The 25,582-nt window shown below is 40.9% G+C and overlaps 2 protein-coding genes and 1 non-coding gene across 8 annotated transcripts; 2 read left to right on the top strand and 1 right to left on the bottom strand.

The window, feature by feature from the left end:
• The first annotated feature begins 2,620 nt into the window (after positions 1-2,620).
• On the top strand, positions 2,621-12,279 carry zgc:112083 (uncharacterized protein LOC550461 homolog). Of its 5 annotated transcripts, XM_046862877.1 has the most exons (11): positions 2,928-3,169; positions 3,261-3,382; positions 4,605-4,761; positions 6,801-7,027; positions 7,111-7,222; positions 7,315-7,467; positions 8,199-8,273; positions 8,622-8,742; positions 8,843-8,981; positions 9,087-9,214; positions 11,455-12,277. In XM_046862877.1, the coding sequence occupies exons 3-11, from the start codon at positions 4,611-4,613 to the stop codon at positions 11,870-11,872; spliced, it is 1,524 nt and encodes a 507-aa protein (XP_046718833.1). In that variant the 5' UTR covers positions 2,928-3,169; positions 3,261-3,382; positions 4,605-4,610; the 3' UTR covers positions 11,873-12,277. The 5 variants fall into 5 exon arrangements, with proteins under 5 accessions (XP_046718834.1, XP_046718830.1, XP_046718833.1 ...); XM_046862878.1 differs by lacking the exons at positions 2,928-3,169; positions 3,261-3,382 and adding an exon at positions 2,621-2,903 and having other exon boundaries at positions 9,090-9,214; positions 11,455-12,279; XM_046862874.1 differs by lacking the exons at positions 2,928-3,169; positions 3,261-3,382 and adding an exon at positions 2,621-2,903.
• trnak-cuu lies at positions 5,364-5,435 on the top strand. Its single transcript has one exon. It is a non-coding gene; the product is annotated as a tRNA-Lys (tRNA).
• Positions 12,280-12,285: 6 nt separating the features above from the next.
• On the bottom strand, positions 12,286-25,074 carry auts2b (activator of transcription and developmental regulator AUTS2 b). Of its 2 annotated transcripts, none has more exons than XM_046862873.1 (13): positions 24,147-25,074; positions 16,669-16,973; positions 16,371-16,585; positions 16,167-16,211; positions 15,943-16,038; positions 15,700-15,771; positions 15,451-15,480; positions 15,288-15,359; positions 14,975-15,116; positions 14,660-14,740; positions 14,491-14,574; positions 14,213-14,402; positions 12,286-13,643 (listed from the first exon to the last, which is right to left on the bottom strand). In XM_046862873.1, exons 2-13 carry the CDS (start codon positions 16,760-16,762, stop codon positions 12,545-12,547), a joined length of 2,220 nt encoding a protein of 739 aa, XP_046718829.1. In that variant the 5' UTR covers positions 16,763-16,973; positions 24,147-25,074; the 3' UTR covers positions 12,286-12,544. The 2 variants fall into 2 exon arrangements, with proteins under 2 accessions (XP_046718829.1, XP_046718828.1); XM_046862872.1 differs by having other exon boundaries at positions 16,350-16,585; positions 24,147-25,073.
• Between the last annotated feature and the right edge of the window lie 508 nt (positions 25,075-25,582).

The following is a 25,582-nucleotide window of genomic DNA, read 5'->3' as shown; positions in this document are numbered from 1 at the left end:
AGGACAAAAGCAACAAGAATTGTCAAAAGCAGCTGACAGATGTACAGAACCATTTGCATGTTGTCCAAAAGCAATTGCAAATTGATGAAAACAACAAGACATTGCTGATATGATGTGAAGAACTGACAACAGGTTCTGACGGTGGGACGAGTAGTTTTGAGAAATGCAGTTCTGTTGTGAGAAATGACTGAAAGCAGTTGAGAAAAACTGTAATCTCACAAAAACTGAGTTGAGTAAGGAGGAGTCTTCTGATAAAAATGATAATAGGAACATTATAGCCATAATAAATCATAGTACTTTGGATACTTAAGTGAATTTGAAGGCAAATACTTTTGCACTTCTACTTAGGTGAACGTTTAAAGGGAGCATTTTTACTTTTACTGGATGAGTATTTTACCGAGTGTATGTGCAGCTTGTGAAGAAGTTGCAAACCATGACATCTTGTGGTCAGTTAAAACATTTACACCTCTGTAAAATATAGAAACTATTAATACAAAATAAAGGCCCTTTTATAGTCATTGTGTCCTATTCACTGTGTTTGCTGCATTATATTGTACACACTGCTTTTGCACTTTTGTTTATGGTTTAAAATATAAAACAAAAAAGATTTGGATTAATTAAGATTTTTATTCATTTTTAACAGCAGCTCTGATTATTAGACATGGCTGAAAAGATTAGATGTTTCCAAACAATGGGATCAAACTGAATTGAGAGCCATGGATCGAGAAGAAATGTTGCATTATATTAAACATTATATTAAAATTAAAGTTGATATAGTTCCAATCAATTAGGATTTCTTAATGTAAAATTAAATAGAAATATGACTCTGTAATCTGCTCCAAAGTTCTAGTTATATTCAAATTGATTGTACAATAGAGATGGATCCTAATCCAGCTAGTCAATGGCCTCTAAAGAGAGAAATTAATCAGTTTTTTATTTTTTGAAAGTTTTTTTTTTCTTTCCAAATTTAATTTCCCCATTTTTTGTCATATATGGCATGCTGGCATCTCTGGTTTATGATGTTCATTCCATTATCATATCTACACAGGCATTTGTATAGAATATGCTCCATGTAAAAATATATTCAAATGTGTCAGATAGAATAAAAGAGACACTGCTGAAGATAAAAATGTGCCAGTATTTAATATAATGAAGTTTTTTTTTTACATAGTTAAAAGTGGTAGCTCAGTGGATAAAAAGTTGGACTTCTGCCCAAATCTATCATGATTTTAAATCCCAGCACCACCAAATAGCTGCCACTACTGGGCCCTTGAGCAAAACCCTTAACCCTCAACCGCTCAACCGTGAGACAATAGTAAGCCGTCCTGGATAAGAGCATCTCTCAAATAATGTTAATGTCTAAAAAGATGGTATTGGAGGTTCTGTTTTATTATAATGTGATGCTGAACATCTGCAGATACTCCATTAAACATTCAATGTAAAACTTAATGGTAAATATGTATGAACAAAAAAAAAGTCAATGCAATTCAATTTTATTTGTAAAGTGCTTTCAACAATGAACATTGTCCTAAATAACAGTGGTAACAGTGACAAAGAAAAACCTCTTGAGATGGTATGAGGAAGAAACCCTGAGAGAAACCAAGACTCAAAAGTACTGAATGTCCATTTACGACAGTTCCAGCATTGTTAAGGGCTGCAGTCCAGTAAACTGTTCATTTATTGGTGTTTAAATTCAGACCTGATCATGCAAACTGTAGAAATATAACAGTATTTTATAATCAATGTGAGATTTGATTGGGAGCGAATATAACTAAAATACAGAGGTAACACGATCATAATTTCTGGTTCTGGTAAGGACTTTTGGTGCTGCATTTATTTGAAGTTAATGTAATAGTAACAGAGCAAAAAAAAAAAGGGTTGTTAACAGTAATACTGACTTCCACATCACACCATCCTGTTGTTATTCTTTTTCTAAACATTGTTGGGTTTATATTATTTCTATATGAAATACTCAAAGATTTTGAATATCCAAGAACCATCGAGTCTTCGGCTGAACCTTAAAACTGATAAACAGTCAAAGAACCAAAGTACAGTGGGGTTTTTTTGTGTATTATTCTGTTTATAGTCATTTGTCCTATACACCATTACTGTTCGTCTCTATTATCGTACATTTCTTACTGATCTGATCATAAACATGAAGTTTAGACTCGGTATCAAGGCAAATTTTATGTTTATTGAAAACACAGCTAGGTAAGAAAGTGAATGGAGCGCTGAAACACAGCAGGTCCCCTTCTCTGGTTGTGAAGTACCAAATGTCCTGCATATATAATAGTGTGTCTTACACACTTACACACACTCTGTCAGCTCATATTCACTGCCTTTCCTGAGTAGAAGTGAATGTGTTCGAGCAGGAAAATATGCAGGACATGAGCTACTCCAGGACCAGGAATAAGATTTAGGAATGTGTGTGTGTGAATAACTTAAATTAATTTAGATTTGCATACATCTCAATTTATTATTACTGCAAAGAATGCGCTCAGGACACCCCTCACAAGATGGCGATACCGAATACCAACACCAGGAGAAACCCTGCTGACTTTCCCTGCATTGTCTGTAGAGGTGACTCTTATTTTGCTTTCTGGCCCGATGACGCAATCAATCTGCGACCGAAAAACAAACCTTTTTCAAAAATCGCTATGGCTAGTCTATCTTAGCAGGGATACAACAATGGGTTTAATGCCCTATCTAGTGCCCTACATATTTCAAATGAAAGGAAATTGAGATTTAACCATAGTAACGCGCCCAAAGCTTAGTTTTAAGGTATATGTCAGAGTGGGCACAAGACTTGAGTTGTCCAGTTCGGGTTGTACAGCTACAGAGCTGTATTAGAGATTTTAATATTTCTTTATGTATTTTATTCATTATTATTATATTTCAGCACGGTGAGTATTTCGTCTGTTCAGTCAGATAATAGACTTTTAGTAGTGACCTAAGCAGAATAAACATACAACATCCGGTCGTATTTCATGTATTTATAATGATATTAATGTAACAGTGTGTAGAGCTGTAACGTGTCTGTGTGATAAATATAATAAATATACAACTGTTCAGATTGTTTTGAGCTGCTAGAATACAACAAGCCTGTCAAGCTGAACCACTTCTGCATGTTGATTGACATTTGAGGAAGAAACCTTGAATCCATGCTCATGTGGGTGACAGCAGGGTGTAGGATCACAGATCATTCCTCTTCAATATGTTCACTTGGAGCATATATGTGAATCCCAGGCTTCTCTGTCCAGGCTATTGTCTCTGATACAAGGGTCTAAACTGCAGGTCTTTGAAACACCGTGGGATGTGAGGTTGTAGAATATCAGGACGAATCAGGTCTGTCTGGAGAACATCAAGAGCTTCAGCAGTAGGAGTGAGTCCAAATCAGTATCACCTGGAGGCTGTTTTTGATTTGCAGGACTTCAGAATACCGCTTTTAACAATGGATATTATTCTTAAGTGGCTTTATAGAAATAAATAGGTTATAAAATTAGAATCGATATTTTACTGAGTAAGTTTGTTTCTTATGAGCGGTGACTGTGGCAGGGAAAAACTTCCTGAGATGGCATTAGGAAGAAAATTTGAAAGGAACCAGACTCAAAATGGAACCACCTTCATCTGGGTGAAACCAAATGCCCATTTATTATAGTTTGATCTCTGTTGAGGTGCACTGTTCAATGATGGGTGCTGAAATACAGAACTGTTAATGCCAACTGTGGTCCTGAGCCTTTGTAGCAGACTGTTTATATTAATTGCAGTCCAAATCCATCCTGAGTTTATAAGTTGCTCAGTAACTTCATGAACATCCTCAGCTGCACAGAATGGTCTCCGAAATGCGTTTATCCCTTATAAGTGGTGATAGTGTAAAAAAAAAAAAACACTAAGCTGGTATGAGGAAGAAACCTTGATAGTAACCTCAAACCTTCTGTTCTACTATATACCTTTTCACTTTTTTGGCAGTGAGCTGTTTTTTAACAAACAGCTAGAAGCAGAGAAATTCAGTGCATTTCTTGTGCACTAAGGTCAAAAGTTTGTTGTACAATTCAGCACATTATATACAGAACAGTACAGAATATTTAGCATTTCACGTTTGGCTTTTTTTGTGGCCAGGAGTCTTAGAAGTTAGAATGGTCATGATTCCCAAATTTCTACGCGGTCCTCCAGGTGGCGTTTAAAACATGCCAGTAGGTGAATAGCATAACAGAACTTTTCCCTAAGTGTATGTGGCATCCCATTTATTTCTGTTTTACTTTCTTAATATTTGCTCACTTGTAGCAAATCACTGGCCAAAGGTTGACACTTGACCATTATAAAATAATGAAGACATGGTGTGTTTAAGTTGGAGATGGAGTAACTCGAGTTTTTGCACAGAGCCCTGAGCTCAACCCCAATGAACACCTTTAAGAACCGTGACTGCACTTAGACATTAATAATGCTCTTGCGACTAAATATGGAGGTTATTATAATAGTATATGAGGGCCTAAATTTGTAGTAGGATGTTCAGCAAGCTAGCTCTGGTGCTCAGGTGTCCACAGAAGAGAAGCGAATATTTGTCAGTTGTTGTCTCCATACTAAGTTACCTCATGCCTCTTTAGGTGATCATGGCGAAAAAACTAAATCTTTCCAACATGGTGATTACATGCGAATGGTCCTCGTGTACGTTCAAGGGACGGAGTATGGAGGATTTGAGTGAGCACATGTCTTTACATTTGAAGGAGCATCTTGGGAATGGGGACACCATGGAGGAGCTTGGTAAGTTCTTTAAAGTCAAGACACTGCACAGAAAGTGCTTATTTGGTCAGCCTACAATATATAGTTGGGTCCAGAAGTGTTTAGACAGTAATGCAATTTTTGGAAGTTACTTCTGGAGGGACTACATAAATTGAAAAGGTTGTAAATTGCAAAATGCATAAATTCGTTGGGGTTTTTTTGTTTGTTTTTTGTTAAACTTGTTAAATTGAAGCTGAAAGTTTAAACCTCAACCAAATCCATTGTGGTGGATTACAGAATGGAAAAAATTGACCCAACTATATAAATATATAGAATTTATTGCTAAACAACTATTGATTGTAGTCCATCAGTGTTGTGCTTTTCTTTTACCTCTAACACAGTTGGAAAGAGTGATACAATATTTTACTTAAGTAAAAGTACTGTTACTTCAATGAAATTTTCAGAAGTTACGAGTCTAAAAATCTACTCAAGTAAAAGTAAAAAGTAGCTCAAAAAATGTAAAAATGTACAGAGTTACTTTTTTAACAGGGGGGTGAGGTGGGGATTATAGTGTAGTCCAAAAGGGACAAGAGGATATACATTTCAAACCTTTATTTTTTTATTATTATTATTTTTTTAGGGGGTCCCTGGTGGTCTAGTGGTTAGGATGCGGCGCTCTTAACGCTGCGGCCCGGGTTCGATTCCCGGTCAAGGAACCGACATTAGGGTTGCACAAGCCAGTGCACTCTCAGTGCCGGTCCCAAGCCAGGATAAATGGGGAGGGTTGCGTTAGGAAGGGCATCCAGCGTAAAAACATGTGCCAATTTTTTTTTTTTAGGAACACCTTTCAAAAGTAATAACAATAACAAAACAAAAAACCCTACAGTCCATGACTTGAGTCTAATGTTATGCACTTTGGCAGGAATTTCCTGTTTTGTCATTTTATTATAATAAGAGAAATTGTAAATGCAGATTCCGAATTCGAACAGCTTTCAATTCAACGGCATTTTGCTTTCAGCTGGCTCTGCATTGCAGGCTTGTCTGTATTGTCCATCTTCATAGATCTTTCCTGTCAGTTTAGTGTGTGTGTGTTCTCTGGCCATCAACTAATCAGTGCAGTAGTTTCCGAAGTCCAATTTTACAATTTTTTCCCCCTTGCATTACTCAGTAACTGATATGATTTAAAATGTAGTCAAGCACAATACTTCAAACTAAACATACTTGGGTAAAAGTAAAAATACTGATTTTAAAAACTACTTTTTAGTAGAAAAAAAAACTACTCAATTACAGGAATGCAAGTAAATGTAACTCATTACTTTTCACTTCTGACCACTAGCAGGAAAACAAGAGCACATCTCTAAGAGGTTTGGTTGATTACTTAGTGATGTTGACGTTGACATTAGTGATTTGGCTCAACAAAGCTATTGGACATTTAAAAAGAAAAAGAAAGTAAGAAAGGTGCTTTATATATGTCTCGTACTTTATCAGGGGATAAAAAGTTAACTGCTGAAGCACACAGTAAAACCGTTCAGGGCGAGCGCACGCTCTGTTTTAAACTTGTTTCGATTGCCGCTTGGTGGTATCTACTAAACACCAACATACAGTTCAGCATCAGTTCAACAACCAGCAGAACATTTTGAGAGGATAATTATATCATAATGCATAGTCCTTTGGGTACTTAAGTACTTTTGAGGGCAAATACTTTTGCACTTTTACTCCAGTGAAAGTTTAAAGGCTGCACTTTTACTGGAGTAATATTTTACCGAGCGTATCTCTACCTTAACCCCGAAATGTGCTCCTTCATATCGGTATCATGATGATCAGATCAGTCAGCCTTTATTTTGTTTTCCCTTCGAAATGTTGAGGATAAATGTGGCTCGCCATTAACCGTGTTACATCCTTACGAGAGCAGGATGCTGGATTGCTATGGTTACTTGGTTTTTCATTTCAGATTATAAATAAAAACACAATTTTATACCCTGTGGTGTTTAGTCCTGTGTTTCCTTCTTTTCCATATCAGCCAAGAAGTTCCATTTGCTTTGTGATTCATGTTTAATGATTTTTTATTTTCTTACTTCCAGATGATTATCAGTGCCTGTGGCAGGGCTGCGAGTTCCTGGCTATGGGAAGTCCCAGTGAGCTCATCGCTCATGCGCACTTCCATAACTTCCACAGCAAGCTGAAGTTCATTGGGACCCAACTGCTCCAGTCGCATCCTGAGCTTCCCAGCTGCACTCAGGACCTCCACAGCAACAACCTGGTCACGGATATCTCTGAAGGATTCATATGTCAGTGGGAACACTGTGATGTGAGTATTAGCTCGCTTTAGCGCACGTGTACCGGTTTATTCGTTGCATTAAGAGTTTTGAAACTGGGAATCTCCTTCGGCAGAGCTCTTTTAACAATCCGGAGTGGTTTTACCGCCATGTGGACATGCATGCGCACTGCACCGAGTTACAGCCGCTCCCTGATCAGCAGCAGGCTCTCTTCTGCAGCTGGAAAGGTAATGTGCATGTACCTGAGATGAAGACCTGGATCATAGATCATATGGTTTTATTATATTTGCCTTGTTAACTGAAGTTTGGTACATTCCAGGTTGTGATGCTTTCTTTAAGATCAAGTATCGGCTGCGTGAGCACCTGCGCAGTCACACACAGGAGCGTCTGGTGGCCTGTCCAACCTGCGGCTGCATGTTCTCCAGCAACACCAAGTTCTTCGATCATATACAGAGACAAGCCGAGCCAGAGGGTCAGTATTCACAAGTACACAGGCGACTCTATGATTGGGTGCCTTTTAGCCTGAAATTATATCTTTTAAAGTGGGAAAAAATTATAGAATTTCCATTAAACCTGGAAAACATGCATTTAACCAATTCAGTAATGTTTTATACCATTTCAGGAAACAATTCCAATAAATGACAAATAAAAATTGCACAGTTACCACCAAATAAACTAAATGTAGTTAACCAGCACTCATGCTAAAAGACAGTGTAATGATTTACTAATTTATAGAGAGAGAGACATAACTTTTATTTTTCCGCATAATAATAAACTAAAATAAACATTTTTCTCAGTCCATATATCTAATAATAAAAAATAAATTTCTTCCCCAGAGTCAAACTTGCAATTAGCAATTTATTAATTTTTTTTATTTAAGTTTCCCTTATATATTTTTTTTTGCAATTTTTGCATCCTCGAAAAAACTGGAAAATCACGTGTTTTGCGCGTTTAAAATAGAATTTTTCTTTTTCATTTTCAATTCTCTTTCTAAATAAAAATTAAAAAAAAAAAATTCGCTTTCCCATTCTATAATGGATTCCTCATGGAAAATGTCGAATATAATATAGTGTTGCTGCTACAGGTTCTGAGTATATATAGATATGTTTTATTGTAGTTATTTGCCTGAATATGTTGTTGTGAAGTTCGTTACTCTGTTTGTGTAATATTGCTATGATTCCTAATAATCACGATCTGTTTCAGATTCTCTCACATGTGCCCATTGCGACAAAGGATTCGCTAACGAGAGACTGCTGAGAGACCACGTTCGGCAGCACGGTGTGTTCCCAGCACTTTAGGTCGTGTGCTGATCTCTTTCTCACTGATGAAAGTAACAATATAAAGGCGTATGTGGTTTCAGAGGACTGGGTAGACGAACCTGGCAAGCCGGTGCACGCTTGATAAGTGCCCAGATGTAGAAAACCAGGGGGATGTAATTATCTCCTGGTGTTATTATAGTCTTCTCGGTATCGCAGATGTGTTGTATGTTATTGTTTGTTGTCTGTCTGAGTAATAAAAGATGAATAGGTGGAAGCAGAAATAAGAAGCAATGTATCAAGTTATTTCAGTGAAACTAAAAATGAACGAATGTTTCTTGTATAAACCTGTGCCCCGTTCATTTTCCAGTGAATCATATAAAATGCCCACTCTGTGACATGACGTGCACATCCCTGTCCACCCTGAAGATCCACATCAAATTTCGCCACTGTGACGAGCGACCATTTCCCTGTGACTTCTGCGAGAGCAGGTAGTCAAGCTTATACACCCCCAACACACACACACACACACACACACACACTGTTTTTCCTGTAAAAGAACCTGTGTAAACGTGTGCTTTTGCTCTTCAGCTTCAAGAATCAGCATGATCTGCGGAAGCACATGGAGACCCACAACGAAGGAGCGGCTTACCACTGCACCATGGAGGGCTGCGGTTACTCCTCTCGCATGGCCCACACCATGAAGCAGCACTTTAAACGAGTACACGAGGTTAGCCAGCAGGTGGCGCCAAACGCTCGCGTCTCAAAGTTTTCTGTCATTTCTGTTCTGCCTTTGGGCTTCGTCTTCACACACGGTGTGTTGTTAATGTTCCAGCAGGGGAACATGGTGTCCAGGTATAAATGTCATCTGTGTGACAAGAACTTCTCATGGTGTTACACCCTGACTCTTCACCTGAGAAAGAAACATCAGCTCAAATGGCCGTCGGGACATTCCCGTTTCAGGTATACTGCACTGGATTATTGTTGTTGGGTATTCAACTAAATTTCATTAAGATCCAGATACATAAATGATTTTCTTACAGAGGTACGATAAGTACATAGTTTTACTGAATAATGACCACCGTTACATTTTAATGCTTAATGTTTCATTTATGGCTGTAATTTGTTTTGTAGTGCCACCTCACATTACCACCGTTTAACCAGCAGCACATAGTGTGAACAGATGTGACACATCTGGCCTGAAAAAATGCAGGGAGAATGAATGCATTCGTCTAGTCACATTTGAATATTGTTATTGGCTTTTTAAAGTGTACATATAAAACAAAAACCTTTCTATTTTAATGTCTTTACCCCAAAGCCGGATATATGAGTAAGGAACATGGCACCATTGATTCCTGTATTCGGTTTTAAAGCTAAAATCTGGTTCTGATCAAAGTTTGAGTTTCCACACCGGGTCAAAATTGGATCCAAAGCGTTAGCAGTATGCTTCAACAGACAATAAGTTCACCTCATGGCCATCCGTATTGGTTGTTCTAAAAATTCTGAAAATGTACATGTAAAGTACAGTGTTATTCATGAATATATATAATATTCCTAGATTGTAATAAGGGAAAAATATTTATATTTGAGCTTTGAATCATAACTAAATGACATCCTGATGTAATGCACTGATGCAGCTGCACATTTACTAAGGGGTGTGCAAAGACCATGGTTGCACCCCCAACCAAAAAAAAAAAAAAAAGCAGGGCAAATACAAGAATAAATACACTATGTGAAATGGCGCCCCCTGTTTGACATGCATATACTGCATTCTCCAATTTTGATGTAATGTACCAAATCGAAATATACAGGCAAACTGCAGTCAGTATTTAATCTTATTTGAAATCAAACAATAAATCTGCTGCTCTCCATGACTTTCATCCAGCTCTAATACCCTTTGAAGGTTCTTCATCTGAAATGGAGAAAGTGCACTTTCTTGTTTTGCTCATTCTGTCAGTGGAGCTGGTTTAAAAGGAGAGACTGGCAGGCAAGCCTTAAAAATCTTCCTTGAGCATGAGATATAAGGTCATACAGTAGTTATAATACCAGTACATCGCAATAGCTTAGACATCAAAGTGAGCAACATACTGGAAATCTGCGAGAAATTCCCTGCTGACATTCTGTTTAGTTTACACAGGAACACAACAAGGCTTTGCTTTATAACTGTCAAGAGTTTCAGGCTCGTGTTGGAAAATAATGCGCATCGACGAGGCAAAACTGTCCACAACCTCCTTATCTTTGATTTATCAGTTCCAATTTCATCGTGGGGAAAAATCTGCGGCCTTTTTTTCCAGTTGTCAACTGTCCAGTTTGACTGAATCTCTGACCTCTGATTCTTAGCTGACAAGACTGTAACCTGATGTGTTCTGCTCTTAGACCCTTTTCTTTTCACCACAGTTGTAAAGAGTGTCTATGTGTAAGTCTGGAAGTCTTTTTTTGGGAGTTTGAATTGATCTGATCCAGCTTCCTCTGATCTCTCATCAATATGGCATTTAAACCTGCAGAACTGTCACTCGCTCCATTTTTTTCTTTCGCAGCATTCTGTGAAAACTCTAAAGACTAAGGAAAATCCCATGAGAACAGCAGTTTCTGAAATATGCAAAATAGCCCATCTGGTGCCAACAGCCATGTTTTAATCTACTGCTCTGACGAGCTGTCTTCAGTTAAATAGTTGACAGACACTTTAGATAAAAAACATTCGTCTTGTTATTGAATAGACCACGTTTTTAGGTTTTTATTTCTATCCCCTTTACTTGGTTTGCTCCGCTAAAACACTTTGCCGGGTCCTCAACTGTACAATGGTCCGCCATCTGATGCAGAATATTCAATTCGGTTTGTTTTTAATTTGTATAGCATGTTTAACATGGTCTCAAAGCAGCTTCAAGCGGAGATAAATCCGATATAAAGTTGTATAAAAGAATCAATTTAGTGCCTATAAGTTTCTTCCTTCAGATTTTTATCACTAATAAGCATGATGGTAGCAAGGAAAAACTCCCTGAGATGGTATGAGGAAGAAAGCTTGAGAGGAACCAGATTTAAAAGGGAACACGTCCTCACCTGGGTGGCACCAAATGCAGAAAATTCAATTTAAATATTTAAAATATTTAGAATTTAAATCGTTAAATTTTAAATGTAATATTTACTAATCAGTCTAATTTGAATTTTCCTCTCTGTCTGGTTGATGATCTCTTTATGGGGAGCAGGTATAAAGAAGATGAGGACGGCTACCTGCGCCTGAACATGGTTCGCTTCGAGACCGTTGAGGTAACGGAAGAGCTGATTAAGAACATGGCTGAAAAGCGCACACCTCGGAAGCTCTCGGGATCAAGCGCTCAGACAAAGAGACCGGCGGTCCAGGCAGAGAGCATGAATGACATTCCTACACCATCTTCCTACCCCTCCTCTTCATCTTTCTCCTCCTCCTCCTCCTCCTCTTCCATGCCTGTGCTTGTGAACGGTGAGAACAGTGCCATAAAGGATAGAGCACCAGTATATTGTATACTAAACACAGTGAGGGAGATGAACGGCGAGCAGGAGAACACCGCAGACTCGGGGATGGAGTCGGGAGCAGTAAGAGCGCTGGCCGCCGTCGCTCGAGGCCTCGGTATGGATGTAGTGTGATGAGAAATGACACACAAAAGAACACTACACACCACCGTTACTGTTGTACTACATTCAATTTACATTCCACACGAAATCTGGATTTTTGTTTGCAATTTTACGGTAATAAGATTTTAATGGTTAATGTTTCAGCTCGGAAATAATCTGTCTTTGATTGTGATGGTCAGTTTTTCTGTATACAACAAATCCATATGTATTTAGAAGCATTTTTGTGATTTTAGCTGATGTTTGGTTTTGTTTAGGTTTTAGTTTTTTTTTTTTTACATTGTTGTACTTTTTAAACAAATGTTTATCTTTTTTACACAAATGGAATATCCTTTTAGATTTGCTGACTATTTGCTTTTAATTTCTTGTAAATGTTTTTAGTTTTTGGTCAATATGAATCTACCAAAAATAAATAAAAATAAGCCGCCTTTTTGCTTAAAATTCTTTTTAATTTTTTTCACAAAAAAAAAAAAAATGATGGGCCAGTTTCCTGGTAATGAATTGAGTAGCAGAAGTTGGGAAAAAAAAAAGAACTCTGATTCACCACTGACACTGCAATTAAATGAAAATCTAGACTTAATCTGGATCCAGGCATCAGCCCAGATGCCCCTGTACATTTCCATATTTATCACGTATTTGACATGAAGTGCTTGGCTCAGCCTCAGTGAGGCCCTCATTATGTCCCACTCATGGCGCCTCGACATTTCTGTCTGCCAGTGGCGTAGTCCGTCTGGGAGAAGGAGGCCGCATGGGCATTCCAGGCAGCAGAGGGGGCGGAGGGGCATGCATGTAGCCTGCATGAGGTAGAGCCTTGCTCAGAGTGCCATAGGGTGCAGCATGAGCCAGTGCCAGGCGCGGAAACAGCGGGCTGGCGTAGGGTCCGGGCAGAAGGCCGGGATGTGCCAGCTGGGTCTCGAGGGTGGCGTGGTGGTGCAGAGCCAGCAGGCGGCTCCTCTCGCTCTCCTCACGCAGCAGTGCCAGGCGATGGCGTTCTTCCAGCTGGCACCTCTGCTGCTGTTCCAGCATAAACGGGTGGAGGAGCGGCTCGCGTGGGTAAACACGCTGCAGTGGGTCGCCCCTCAGCAGCAGCTCCTTGGCAACAGGGTCTTTTTGAGTAATGTCCAGACCACGGCTCATACTCCGAATTGGATCCCAATGCTGGGGAGAGTATGGAAATCGCTCAGCACCAGACAGTGTGCTCATCCCAACCAGTGGCGTCATTAAGCGAGTCCTTTCAAGGCCATGTGGAAATCCTGTCATTCCTAGAGGCACAGGAATGGAGGACATGGGCAACGGCTGCATCCCTGGCGTTCTTCGATCCTGCACTGGTTTCTCAAAAACTTTAGGAGGTGGCTTGATTTCAGGAGAGTCCCGAATCTCTCTCCTCTCCTCCTTCACTTTAACATGGATACTCTTGGCATGCTCGGCTTCTAGTCTACTCCTCTTAGCGTCCGGCTCCCACAGTGATCCGTCACTACTGCGCTTCTCAACTCGAATCCTTTGTTGCTGGGGGGACAGAGTGTCCTCAGAAGGAGCTTTTTCCTCAGTAGGACGCTGGTCACCCTTAGTGGATTTTTCCTTCTTCTCTTGCTGACTGTCCTTGTGCCTCTGATCCTCGGTCTCTCCACTCTGGTTGGGGGGTTCCTGGGATTGTGATCGTTCTCTAGCTCTGTCCTTGTCTTTTGGCTCAGGAGTGTCTCTAGAGGACTGTACTGTTTGCTTATGACTCTGTGGACTTGTGTTAGAAGGTGACTGGTGTCTCACATTTAACTTCTCTTTCGTGTCCCTGCAAAAACAAAAGAGGTAAAGCGATATAAGCAAACGGGAAACGTGATCATTTTAACATAGTGTAAATGTTGACAAGAAAAAGAAAAAAAAACAATGTAAGCTGGCCTAAAGTTTGTGGACATCTGATCATTACCCTTAGTATACATTCCTCAAAATGTTGACAGAAAGCAGAAAGCACACAATTGTAAACATGCCTTTGTATGCTGTGGCTTTACAACTTCCATTCAGTAGAACTAAAAAGGCAAAACCTGTTCCAGCATGACATGGACACAAAGCGGAGCCTATGAAGACGTTTGTTGACGAAGGTTGGAGTGAAAAACTTGAGTGTCCTGCAAAGACCCCTAACCTTAACCCCACTAAACACCTATGAGAACAACCAGGGCTCCTCACCTGGCATCAGTACCTAAACTCACTAATGGTCTCATGGCTTAATGGGCAAATCCCCACAGCCATGCTCTATAATTAAGTGAGAAGCCTTCCCAGAAGAGCCGAGAGCATTACCACAGCAAATGGGGGATTTTCAACAAACACCTAGGATAGATAAAAGCAAGGGAAAAAAACTCCGACCTTTCGTGCTCTTCTTTGTTGAGTCCAAAATCTCTCTTGTCCATTACTCTTTCGAGTTCAGGGGGCTGTGGCCAGGCAGGGGGTGTAGGGAAAGACGAGGGTGTCTGCTGCAACCTGTTCCAGGGCTCCTGAGGTCCTGCTGAAGTTGGAGCTGCTTTACTGTCTTTACTTCCATGTGCAGAGCTTGGTGCTGTTTGGAACAAGAAGAGTTTAGATTTGATGCCTTACAGTGCCCAGACAGGCCAAAAAAATCATTCAAAAAGACATTCATTACTTACTTATTGTAGGATTTCCAAGCCCTCCGAACGCTGTGGAGCTCAGAATTCCCAAACCTCCGAACCCTGGTGGCTTATTCAGAGGGTCTACATACAAAACATTGCTATGTTTTAATGAGTTTTAACTACATTACTTAGTTAGTATTGTTATTACATAGGAACCGGGTCTTACCATGATGAGAGGGGGGTGTGTGGAGATTACTGTGAGGATGGGGTAAGTATCCATAAGGTGAAACAGAAGGGTGTGTGGGACCTGATGATAGAAAAAGATTGGATGGATAAAGTTTGAACATTTTGCCCATATCATTTTCCACGTTCACTTATCAGTAGAGATGTGATCCTGAACTCTCCTTGAAATGTTACACAGCTAATATAAAAACAATGTTACAGATTTATTAGGTCTCTATCAAATGCTGTTATACAATAAACGCCCATAATTGCATAGTTGCTCTCTTGTCACTGCTTATAAAAGAGCCCCATTACTTACCAGCGCTGGAAAAGATGGTGGAAGGGCGGGGCAAGTCACGCGGTTGCTGGATCATTCCTAAGAGACCTGAACCAGAAGGTCGACTCAGGAACTCTGGCTTCAACCCAAAGTCTAGCTTGTGTGGCTCATTTTGCATCTGCTTCTGAAATGCACACAGACAAGAAAGGGGCTTAGCAATCTAGTAGCAGTGACAGAAGCCCAAGATCAGTGATATGGTAAACACAGATGGAGAAAGGCGGAAAGGAACAATAGCTTCCAAAGCAAACATAATAAGAGTCATGCAACAGTGCCAGTGTTTGATCTGCTAACATACCTTTATTTTCTGCTGATGGTGGTACACCTGCCATGCAATGTGAACATGCATTGCGCACCATTTGCCGGGTTTCTGTAAAACAAACACAGGGAAATTACTGTAATTCCGCTTTGTACAGATGGCTGAATACAGCTTTGTCTGTGGGACATGGTGTGGCGCTTACCTTTGGTGTAGGACACGCCGAGTCCAACAACTGGAAAACAATGTGCAGAAATCATGTTTACTCAGTGTCTACCTGTGTACTTTAAGCCTACTTCATTTCAATTAGCCAAATGTTCCTTGGCATATAGATTACACTGTGTAAATAGCCCTGACACCATCAGTAAACTTCCACAGTTTATTTAGTCATGTTCAATAACTGCACGTTGAAGGAATAAATAGATACATGGCAATATTAATTTCGAAAGCTTACTCTGGATTCCTTCTGTATGAGTGGACGAGGCATTGCTCCTGGTCCAGGAACTACATCGAGTGGGTTGGAGGCCTATTGTGACAAATCACACAAAAACATATATATACATTATACATTATATTATATATATATCATAAATTCATCTGCCAAACTTTGTTCTTGTAATACTTTGTTAAGTGAAATATATTTAAATGTACTTTTGAGTAAAGGGTTTTTATATTTTAAAAAGAAAACTTTAAGCACCTTGGGCTGGAAGGCTCCCTGCAGAGAGCTGAATATCCCTGTTGGGGGCACCATGGGAGACAATCCTGGCATTACTGTAGGATACGACTGAAGTAACTGTAAAAAATTATGGGATGTTGGATTATTAGTCCGTGAATAAGAAAATTCTATTTAGCAAAATTTGTCTTAATGAACATAACACTGTCACAATTTACAAAAAGAATAATAAAAAGTGGATGACGTACATTGTGCCTGTGAAAGGAGTCGACCTTTGGTGGGTATTTGTCAAACTGGAGCGGAAAGAAAGAAAAAAATTATTTTTTTGTCCAATGTATTTGGTGTAATTATGCAACAATAAATTATACAAGTCACATTTACAAATGTGACCGTTAGGTAAATAAAAAGCAGCCTCGTTAACTCGTCCTCACATGTCTGGTGTTGGTACGCACCAGGGGTGCTACAGGGCCTGGCAGGATGGCCGGGTGAGGGAACGGGGTGAAGGTATGCTGGTGTGTGTGTTGGTGTGTGTGCTGGTGCTGGTGCTGGTGCTGGTGCTGGTGGAACTCGGTACGTAGGTAAGACGGAGCAGCCAGAGGATTTCCTCTATCCACATTTTGGGAGGCCAAGAAACGGGAGTTCAGCTCTTGACGCAGCAGGTCCTGCTCTGTAATTTCAGCAGGGCAACTTAGCGATTTCATACACGTTTAAACAATTGCTGTAAACCAAAGCGTGCAGTGACGTACGTACCTGTGTAGGGACCTGAAGGGGAAGAACCAGGCACGGCTAGAGCGTTCCCCGTTAGAAGTGGAGGAGGAGCCAATGCTGCAGTTGGAGAAAACATGGTGCAATCCCGCTGATCCCAGCGACTGTTATATCGCAGCTTTTACTCGAAAGGGTCCCGTGCACAGTTAGTGTGCAGAGATGTTTTCTGTTTTCCTGCGCTTTCTTTTGCTACCAGGATCGGGGCCTGAGCTTTACTCTTTTACTCCTAAAATCTCCAAACCTAATTTCGTCTGGACTTTTATTTGTAGTATCGTTAACATCCCGGGGACCTGCAAGAGACGAAATAGAATCTAATCAGCGCAAACATTTTACAACCTCCGACCCGACACGACTTTTTACTGAAGTATCTCTTTGGACTGGTGTTTTGAAACGAAAATACGTCCTGTGTGGTCAGACTGCATTATGGACAATAACCTAATTTAGAATGAGGCCACAAATAATCCACTAATTTCATTTGATCGCATGTTGTTCCAAGAAAGGATGTTAGTATAATGCTATCTGTTTAATGTTGTTAAACAGGGCAAAGCACATTGCAGTAATGCAGCCAGGACAAAAGCAATAGAGAGAGAAGGGTATGGCAGGGAGGGCCATGTCATTTGAAAGAGCTAATAAAGCAGGGGTTAAGGAAAATAAAAGTGAGCCTCTATGCTTTTATTGCGGCACCTTTTCCATGACATTACGCTGCCGTGCTCTTTTAATTCTGCTGCACTCAAAGTAAACCTAGCATTTAATGGCTAATGTTGGTGTCACTTTGACATTTACTGGACCTTCCCAGGAGAGCGGCAATACTGAATGCAAATGGGGCGGAGGCCTGAAATCCCAGGAGGATTGCCGATGTATACAACCTGCAATTACCTCTTTTTGAATGCCACTCATGCACATGAAGATAAGCAGTAAATCTCTTTTGTGTAGGGCTGTCAATTCGGGCCTTTTTCCCCCCTGGAGCCTGTTGTATCTAGAGTGAAAGGTCTTTTGAGAGGTCCATAATGGATGGTTAGGCTCTCTTAGAGTAAAGCTCCTTTTGGGAAGCACCAGGGGTCCATGGAGGAGGGAGTAGTAGGAACAGCTTATTCCTCCTCTGCAGAGCGTCGCTTCTCCCCCTGGTGAACAGTTTGTATTGAGCAGGGTGATGCAACCACAGGGGGGGTGAGCATGGTAACGCCAGGAAGAACAGCAGACAAGAGCACTGCTGCCTCAAGGAACATGCCTTTGTGCTACAAAGCACTTGAGATATAGACCACAAAATAATCTTCAGTGCACCTTTGTGTAATTGTGGAGCTGGTGGATTTGTGGCGCTCGTGTAATTGTGGCGCTTGTGCAAGTGTGGATTTGTGGAGCTTGTGCATTGTGTTTAATAAAAAAAAAAAACTGCTTGTGGAGGCAGAAATGATTATAAATTGTTATATATATATATATATATATATATATATATATATATTTTAGTGTATGTATGTATATGTTTAATTGAACCAATCGTGTTTTTTGGATTTTTTTTCTTCAAAAGCCGTTTAAAGCATTTTTACTTTAGTTCTGTGCATTCATTTCTGCAATCTTAATGCATTAATGTGACTGATATATATTCAAAGCCACTTTCCCTTACTGAAATTCCTGATTGTGACTCTAAGTGCTTATTTCCAGTTTGAGTCATGGTACATTAATGTTCCTTTGATGCAGGTTAGGTATTAGGTTTAAGCTTCTCAAGCTGTCAGCCCACCAGCAAATGTGTCTTCCTATTTCAATCGGCACCTCTCTTGTCCAAGCGGTTTTTGTCATTCATCAACCCCATTACTGAGCTAAACCTCCCAGGCATGCTGAGTCTATTGGCCTAATCCCTCCGATCACACAAAGGTGAGATTAGCTGAAGGTTAAATACTCTTGTTCTCAACATTTTTTTTGTCCTGCTCAGAGTGACAGGAAAATCTTGTGAAGGAGCCACTGGAAAGGGGGTTTGTGTGGACACAAAAGAAATACTGAAGGATTCAGGTATGGTTTGAAGGTAAGCTTGCGGAAAGACGGAGGGGAAAGTCAGAAAGTGTTTACGCTGGCAATGGCAGACAAGGGACAGCCTGTAAATTCTCCTGCAACATGGCGATTTGTGGACAGCACTGCCTGAGTGCAACTGGCAAATGACTGAAACAGAGAAACAGTTGTTCTTGCACGCTGACAGTTTCTCACGTTGCTTTTAGTTTAGCTGTGAATGAGGCCCAGTCAGCTAAAAAGGCATCTGGTCCATAACTGTGCTCATGCATACAGCAACATTTGTCCAACATTTGAGTATTACACAAAGTTACTACATTCCAGTGCAACAGACCGCTCAATATAATACATTCCCCAGCAGGTCTTCTTCTTTTTTTTTTTTTTTTTAAGCGAGAAGAAGCAGGAATAAATCAACAAGGAAAGCCAGGAACGTTCACTTGGTTTTTGATTTTGTTAAATCAACGGTCCTCCGCAGATATCCGCCGCAATCCAACCTTCCCATCTTTGCAGATCTGCCGTTTTAAGTGCGGAAAGTCTGCAGTCCAGCTACAGTGTAACGAGCTGAGTTAATGAAATTTCCCTCCAGTGGATTTCTATGGCTCTAAAATAAGGCACCAGGGAGCTCTTTCTGTATACTCTACTTCTGTCTGAAAGTTCACCGTCTGTGGTGTAGGGTAACACACAGTCTAAGCGAAGACTTCCCTTATGTCTCTCTCTCTCTCTCTCACTCGTTGGCAAGCAAACACACTCCCTCAGCACTAAGCCCTTTTTTTAATGGTGAATGCACCACAGAACATTACTAACATTAACCACTATATAAAAAGCAACGAATTCTTATAACATTTGAAAAAAAAAAGACAAAATCCCAAACATCATAATCATATTCCAAAAACTTATGTGTAGACCTGAGATAACTCGGGCTGCGTTCAAGAAAACATACTGTGTTGTTTAAGCAAGACGGCTCTGGCATCCAAGATAATCCTTTTCTCAATGTACCGTGTAAGACAGAAGACTTTGAAAAGAACACATGAATTGCGGCAAGCAAATCGGCCCATGCCAGGAAATAGGTGAGTGCGCTGGCATTGAGCTCTTCCATTATTTAGCGGTCAGGTTTCTCTCAGTTAGAGATTAGCAGCAGTGATGTAGGGCGGGCATGCACACAATAGCTGTCAATGCCTCTGGGATGTGTCGTGCCGCCTGCTTCCTAGAAACCAATCCCCCTAGCATGCTAGTATAACAATCTGCAGCCCTGAGGACCCCAGGGACTCCCTCCACTCCTTCCCTATAATGGATGGCTTTAAAGAATGACCTTACAAATGAGAAAGGGCTGGGCCGTGTCCGCAGGGCCGCCATGACGGGCTGCTGCAGTTGCGGCTCTAACGTGTGTGTGGGATCTTAACGCTCGTAAGTTAGGTAGTCAAAGTATTTATTTGAGCCGTGCTGAAAGCTCCCGAATGGGCAGCTGTCTTGCTGATCTCTCAACAGAGTCCACCTTGGCTGCACACCATCCCTCTTTCCCTCCCCTCCGCTCATGCCTGGCTCAGCTCAGGTTACCACGAGAACAATGTGAACCCTGTGCAGGCTCCCCAGTCTCTCAGGATCCGTCTGTACTAACATTCATACCTATGTCTGTGCTGGACTGCGAATTAATATATCATGCAGTGGCCTTGGATGGGTTATTTCCTACGCATCATCTACGAGCCAGTTGCAATTAAATATCCAGTTAAAGCTCTGCCTTCCTGGCCTGGCAACAGAAACCTTTTGTGTGCAACTCCTAAAATATGAATTAAAAATAAGGATACTATAGAGGTTTTTGAAATGATGGATTTCTGGCTCGGTACCACGTGTCATAGTGGTTATATTTTCAATGTAGCTTTTTTAAACGGACCCACCGAGTCAAATCGAAAACATGAGCTATTTGGATATATATTCCAGGTTACACATTCAAACATAACAGTTTTACTGCTGTACATATTTGCACCGATTCCAGTATGAGTAGACCATTCATAGCTTTTAAATGAGGTTTGACATTCCATCGCATGTTGGTTTTTCCGCATTAAGAGCTCTGGCTACGATTCTGCTGAGGCCAAATGCCTCACTTTTCTTGGAATGCCTCACAATGGTTCTTGGAAAATTTAGAGCCCTGAATGTGCAGGAAATGGATTTTGCATCAAAGGCTTTCAGGCATATTTTTAACAGGCTCTTCAAAAGTCCTTTGCAAAGACTTTCTGTTGACAAAGTAATCAAATAGAAATAGAATGCACATGCAGCCACGATTGGGCTGCAATAACACTCCCTGTGTCCATGTCGGGACACGTGAGGCTTCGATTCTTCATGCAGTAAATCAAAAACAAACCCTGTGTGTCCATGTGAATGTGTTCATTATGGAATGTCCCTTTAATAAACATAGATCACAGGAGTTACAAAAGGTGCAAAAAACCTTCGGACATGTCCAGCTGCCACACAATGTGAGCAATACCGACGCTGGAGCCAAAAACAGTTCCACAAATAGCCGCTCCAGTTATTCCAGGCGGTGACAAGGTAAGACTTCTGCGCTGAGGGAAGCTGTCAGCATTTGACAGCTGGGTTTCTGCCAAGTGGATGAGCTGCAGTTAAGCTCCGCTGGGACCTTATCTTACTTTAAATGGTATCTCAGCAAAAGCACCATACCAACAACATAGACACGTATCCCATATCAACAACATGCTAACGTAACTAGGCCATCCCCGAGCAGGGCATGAACCCGTGCCTTTTAAACCTTTTAAAGCTTACATGCTTTAGAGATCAGTGCTATCAGTCAAGAGTGACTAACGCTGCTGTTACGCTGTTACGGTGGCAGTGCCATGTAATATTAGATATCATAAAGGCGGAGATAATCAAACTGGAGTCGTACATCGTTGGCAGTAAATGTTACATCATGCAAGATTGAATTTGAGAAAGAGTTATCTATTGACTGCTGTTTTACACTCGCTAATCGTCACAGCTGTGCTATTAAAGTTGATACTCAGAGCTACTTGAAGGAAAATCGCCTGGAACTGTAGCAAGTGCCCTTTAACTCAAGTGCGCCACGATGGCCCGCAGGCTTTGCAAGACACAGATGCGCCATGTGATGCAACTGGATACAGCTATGAAAAAGTAAACGCTTTCCAGCCGGTCTGAGTTCTGCCTCCGGTCTCAGAATGTGCACAGTGGCAGTTAGTCACAAGGAAGGTCTTTAATGCTTCGCGCCTCTGGGGCGTCATCTGATAAAGGGAGGTATCCACAGCTAGCATTTCGTTTGGAGCCCTGGCTCAGCAGGTTGACGGTCACCCCCGACCCTGGAATCCCAGCAGGCATTGCCATCGGTGTTTGGGGTCACAAGCCAGGCTTTGGTTCCTGCTGATATATGTGCTAGACAGCACCTTCTCTAAAGCACCGTCTCTAATTTAAAGACCTAAATACCATTAACTAACACCGGAGGCCGTATAACCGTAATCTTTTTACGTTCTTAAGTGCTTCGGCTTTTCGCCGTTTTCAAAAGGGCAAAGGCAACACAAGGTGAATGTTAATGTATTACATCGGTGGTAGTACTTTACCGCTTATGACTGTCTATTAAATGCATTTTAGTAACTGCATTTATCAAAATGCCACGAGTAGCACCGGCTCTGTAACCTTCAATAATGTTGACATGATTCATGGTAATGGTGCTGTCTTCCCAATCCAATTATTTTAGCGATTACTAGCACACACTTGGCTCACCGCATACACTTCCTTAAGTTATCAGGACACTAATTGGTTAACAAGATATTGCATTTTGCAGTCTTCTCCTTGGTCCTTTGGGATTTCTCACCATGCCATCTGCTCGGAGCTAATAGGAGATATAACGTTTCTGTATTCCAGCAGCACTCAGACACACAATAACATTAAAGATCTGAGATGGTTTGAGTCAAATGAGTTAGAGTCTGGCATCTGAGTATTGGCTTTTCTTTTCTCAGAGAAAGAACCCACATGTTTTATGTGCTATGACAGACAGTCTTGAGTAAGCTGTCCAGCGAATAAACAATCTACCAGATACATTCTTACAGCCATGTCAAACCACCAGGCCTTGTTTTATAATCTACAGGAATATTAAACGTCTCCATAAAACACATTGCATACCCTAAGCAGCACCGTGTTTACAGCTTCCTTCTCCTTCGTAAAGACCCGGGGCCTCATGAATTACACCAAAAAGAAACATCCCTGAAAGGAACGGAGTGAATTATTGCACTTCGTCAACTAGTCTGTGTATTTAGGGTTGAATCGCAGCTATGCTCTGTCCTTGGTAAAGAAGAATCAAAATAACTCTTATAATGCAACTACTTATAATGACCTTGCCATTAATGGACGCTCGGGCTATTAAAGGGCTCTTGTGTGATACGTGAAAATCTGTGCTAATGTGGACTGCAGAGGTTATGAAAATTTCAGGTAATGGGTTTTAGGTGAGATTTTAAGCCCGTTTGGCAGCTCGTGCGGATTTCTTTTTACTCCCAGAGGAAAAAGAAAGGAAGAAAGAAAGAAAGAAAGAAAGAAAGAAGGGGGGGTTAAGAGTAAGTTCACATATTAATTGTAACACAATGCGTGTCACATAGAGACAGAGTGAAATCCAAAGCAGGCCATGTTTGTAGTAGTTTTATAGTATCCTCAAAAAAGGTGTGCAGGGATTTATTCGATATTAAAAATCACATCGTTCATGAACCTTAAATCAGTGAAATATTAAATGGTGTTTCCCATTGAATCTAAAAAGAAAGGTGTTTATATACATGTTATTACCCAGAAATAAAGGCAAACATCTTATTACATAATTATAATACTATTCATACGATATATAAAAGTGAATTATAATATATATATAAATATATATATATATATATATATATATATATATATATATATATATATATATAAACTGCATGCAATAATGCAAAGTATATGCAAAGTATATATATATATATATATATATATATATATATATATATATATATATATATATATTATAAAAGCTACACGTGAAACAACCCCATACACAATTATGCATTTATAATATAAATATAAAAAGGTTGTGAGTTACAGGACATATCTAGTTTCATCTTCTGAGTATTATTAATATTTCTTATATTTAACATGATCATTACTACATGTTTAATGAACAATTTAAGTATTTTATTGCTCTGTTGTTATTGTGTTTTCAGCACTTGAACTGTCAGGTGAAGTGTGAAGTGTGAAGTGAAGCTTCACAGGAGGATGTTCTCTCACAAACCTCTTTTTTTCCCCCTTTCATTCATCATTATCCCATTAGTTTCCACACACACACACACACACACACACACACACACACACACACACACACGAAAATCCAATAAACACACAACACGATTATGTTTAAAGCACCGGTGTTTTACCGTGTAGTTTATGCGACTTGACTGAAGCCATTTTGAGGTTTTACTTACCCGATTCACGGCCAAAACAGTACAAAGAGGAACATGACGTTCTGCCTGGTTCTCCTCAGCGTCTATAATCCACTCACATACAACACAATCCCACCAAGTATCTTATATTTATTCTCAATCCTCCTTCAAGGTTTCTGTCCGTATCTGTGTGTCGGTGTGTGTGTGTCTGAGAGAGTGTATACTCGGCTGTGTGTGTGTGTGTGTGTGTGTGTGTGTGTGTTTCAGTCGAATTGACTCGAGCTAGCCCACGTAACCACGAGTGGAGAAAGAAAGTTGGTGCTGTGGAAAGGACAAAAGAAGCCGCTCGCAAGTCTCAGAGTTTCCGCAGAAAGACTTTTTTTCTGTCCACTGCCCTCTCGTCGTTTATTCCTCGGATTTACGAGGACATTGTGACCGGGAAAAAACGCCGTTTATCAGCACGTCCATCGTGAAGGAAGCTCGTATCCATTTATACAAAAAAAAAGAAGAAGAAAAAGGGAGAGAGAGAGAGAGAGAGAGAGAGAGAACAAACAATCCGTGGAGAGAGAGGCGCAGACTCGGGGTTTCTCCGCTCACAAAGTGAAACAATAAATCCGCCGAAGAAGGAGAAAAAGAAGCAGAAGAAGAGGAGGAGGCTTCAGCAGCAGTAGCAGCAGCAGCAGCTCAGGCAGCGCGTGAGGGCCGCCCTTCTACGCGAGAGCGCGCGCGCGCGTTCGCGAGCGAGCGTGCGTGAGTGCGTCCGAAGCTCGCGAAAGCGCGTTTCCCACCGAGGCGCGTCTCCGCCGGCCAGGTATTGGGGCTGCGCGCACGCGGCCGAGCGATCGCTCGTTGACAGACGAGTCCGCCGTTTTTGCACTTCCGTCTCTGATCTCCACCCTCAGCGGTGCTCGTCCCTCCTTTCCTCTTTCACCCCCTCCTCTCTCTTTCATTCCGTCCCTCCGCCCAGCAGGGTGCAGGCAGCGCACTACACCGACCAGCACAGCAGACACCTGCTCTGAGTCATGCCCTTTATCCCTCTAACAACACACACACACACACACACTTTCCTTGTAAGGACCTTTCTTTGACATGCACCTAATTAATGCAATGCCTACACCTGAATCCGACCCTGTAACCAAAAAGAACCCTGGTGAGGATCAGAAGGTCAACATAGTCTTAGCTTTGTGCATATATATATATATATATATATATATATATATATATATATATATATATATATATATACACACAAAAACATGGCTGCACGCACATACACACAATTCTGTAGACTCAGTCTGTCCTCTTTAATTAGAGGGAGGTGATAGCCCAAGGGGAGTTTGCACAGGCTCGTGATGTGGATGTTCTGGTTCACACCGAAAAGAAACCTCTCAGTCGAGTGACACGGCGTCACACAATAATTAATAGTGGTGTGTGGAGCTGGCAGCGCAGCATGCTATGTCCACTGCCAAGTCGTTCCA

Source organism: Silurus meridionalis, chromosome 12 (assembly GCF_014805685.1).
Source record: "Silurus meridionalis isolate SWU-2019-XX chromosome 12, ASM1480568v1, whole genome shotgun sequence".
Taxonomy (NCBI): Eukaryota; Metazoa; Chordata; class Actinopteri; order Siluriformes; family Siluridae; genus Silurus; species Silurus meridionalis.
This window is presented reverse-complemented; position numbering and strand designations above follow the sequence as displayed.

What these genes read in the sequence shown, in the direction of transcription:
- zgc:112083 (XM_046862874.1), top strand. Translation starts at nt 4,611, where the DNA reads ATGGCGAAAAAACTAAATCTTTCCAACATGGTGATTACATGCGAATGG. An exon ending in AGACCACGTTCGGCAGCACG is followed by an intron (nt 8,274 to 8,621) that starts GTGTGTTCCCAG and finishes TTCATTTTCCAG; the next exon opens with TGAATCATATAAAATGCCCA. An exon ending in TGTGACTTCTGCGAGAGCAG is followed by an intron (nt 8,743 to 8,842) that starts GTAGTCAAGCTT and finishes TTTGCTCTTCAG; the next exon opens with CTTCAAGAATCAGCATGATC.
- auts2b (XM_046862872.1), bottom strand. Translation starts at nt 16,762, where the DNA reads ATGTTTTCTCCAACTGCAGCATTGGCTCCTCCTCCACTTCTAACGGGG. An exon ending in CCCTTCAGGTCCCTACACAG is followed by an intron (nt 16,586 to 16,668) that starts GTACGTACGTCA and finishes CTGAAATTACAG; the next exon opens with AGCAGGACCTGCTGCGTCAA. An exon ending in TGCGTACCAACACCAGACAT is followed by an intron (nt 16,212 to 16,349) that starts GTGAGGACGAGT and finishes TTTCCGCTCCAG; the next exon opens with TTTGACAAATACCCACCAAA.